General features: G+C 35.0%; 1 protein-coding gene across 1 annotated transcript; it reads left to right on the forward strand.

The window, feature by feature from the left end:
- Positions 1-1,197, forward strand: LOC102589761 (E3 ubiquitin-protein ligase RING1-like). The gene has a single exon (XM_006346682.2). It carries the CDS (start codon positions 42-44, stop codon positions 1,113-1,115), a length of 1,074 nt encoding a protein of 357 aa, XP_006346744.1. The 5' UTR covers positions 1-41; the 3' UTR covers positions 1,116-1,197.
- Positions 1,198-1,561: the final 364 nt, after the last annotated feature.

The raw sequence follows: 1,561 nt of genomic DNA on the forward strand, positions 1-1,561 counted from the left end.
TTTTAGGTAGTTTAGTTTCAGTGAACTGATTTTCATTTTTGATGGCTTGGTATAATAGGAAGATGGTAGTTGTAATTAAAGATGGAATGGATATTTGTTTGAATTGTTCACCAGAAAGCTGTCCTAAAGAATGTAGGATAAGTCAATTTTTTCCTCCTCCTTCTAGTCCTATTAGAAGTGAAAATCATCCTATGCCTTATTTTTTTGTTATTTTGCTTTGTGTTCTTGGGGCAATGTTTGTGTTCATTTGTTATATGATTACTCTTAAGAAGTACAACATGAATATGAGGAGAAGTGGTGATAATTTGAGTGGAAATGATGATGGTTTTGTTGATGAGTCAGATATGGATCATCCAATTTGGTATATACATACAGTTGGACTACCACGATCTGTAATTGAGTCGATACCCGAGTTTAAGTATATAAAGATTGATTCTTTGATTGATGGGATTGATTGTTCTGTTTGTTTGAGTGAATTTGAAGAAGATGAGAGTCTTAGGTTGTTGCCTAAATGTAGTCATGCTTTTCATGTGACTTGTATTGATACTTGGTTAAGTTCACATATGAATTGCCCGGTTTGTCGTGCTCCTATTGTGTCTGATTTAAATGCTGCATTAGGGATGGAAGTTTCTTCTTCAACTGATGTGGATAGTTCTAGTGGAGATGAGGTGAATCCTGTGGAGAATGAAATGGAAAGTCAAGAATTGGATGAAAATATTGTTGCCTTGTCAAATGAAGAAGGGGAAATTGTGGGATTTTTGGAGAAAATTGTTGATGAAAAGCCAAAGGGAAAAGGGTTGAGAATATGTAGTGATTTAGCTGAGCATCACGTAATGCATACAGAAATGAGGTCAGTTTCAATGGATCCATCAGCTGTTATAGTGGTTCATCGTGCTATGAGTCAAATGACTTTGGATTATAGCGGTGAAGGGTGTTCTAATTCGAAAGATCAACTTGCTGAAGGGAAGGCTGAAAATTCTGATGCAGCTGCAAAGAGAGGAAACAGAAATTCGAGGTTATATGAAGCGATGAAGTGTTCTTCCTTTGGTCGTTCGTTGCAAAAAGTGCCAATTTGTTTGAAGAGGTCCTTCTCTAGTAGTGGTATTCACAAGTGACAATCAATCAATGTAAGTGAAGGCTTTCTTGAATTTCAATAGGAGTTCAAGTTTTTGCATTTCGAAAACATATTGGCAAATAGTTTCCACATAATAAAACTTCAAAAGAGAACTATAAATTGTCTTTTAAGTTTCATTTGTCAATGTTGTTGATGCACTTAACAACCATACAACCATAGATATGTAAGGTTCTTGACATAAACACAATCAAATTCAGGAATTTCACTTTGTTGAAAGGAAAAAGATACTGATGAAGGTGTCTGTTACCGTCTGTCGTCTATTATGTTTTAATTACCACATTATTTCGTTCTTGTTAGTGTTCTTGTGCTCTTTCCTTATTAATTAGACAGCAAATATTTTCATTTACATGGTGTCCTTCGGGTGCTCGAGCATCCATTAACCTCGTCTCGAGATATATATATATTTATGTAGAAATTAAGAGGTAT

Source organism: Solanum tuberosum, unplaced genomic scaffold (genome assembly GCF_000226075.1).
Source record: "Solanum tuberosum cultivar DM 1-3 516 R44 unplaced genomic scaffold, SolTub_3.0 scf00086, whole genome shotgun sequence".
Classification (NCBI taxonomy): Eukaryota; Viridiplantae; Streptophyta; class Magnoliopsida; order Solanales; family Solanaceae; genus Solanum; species Solanum tuberosum.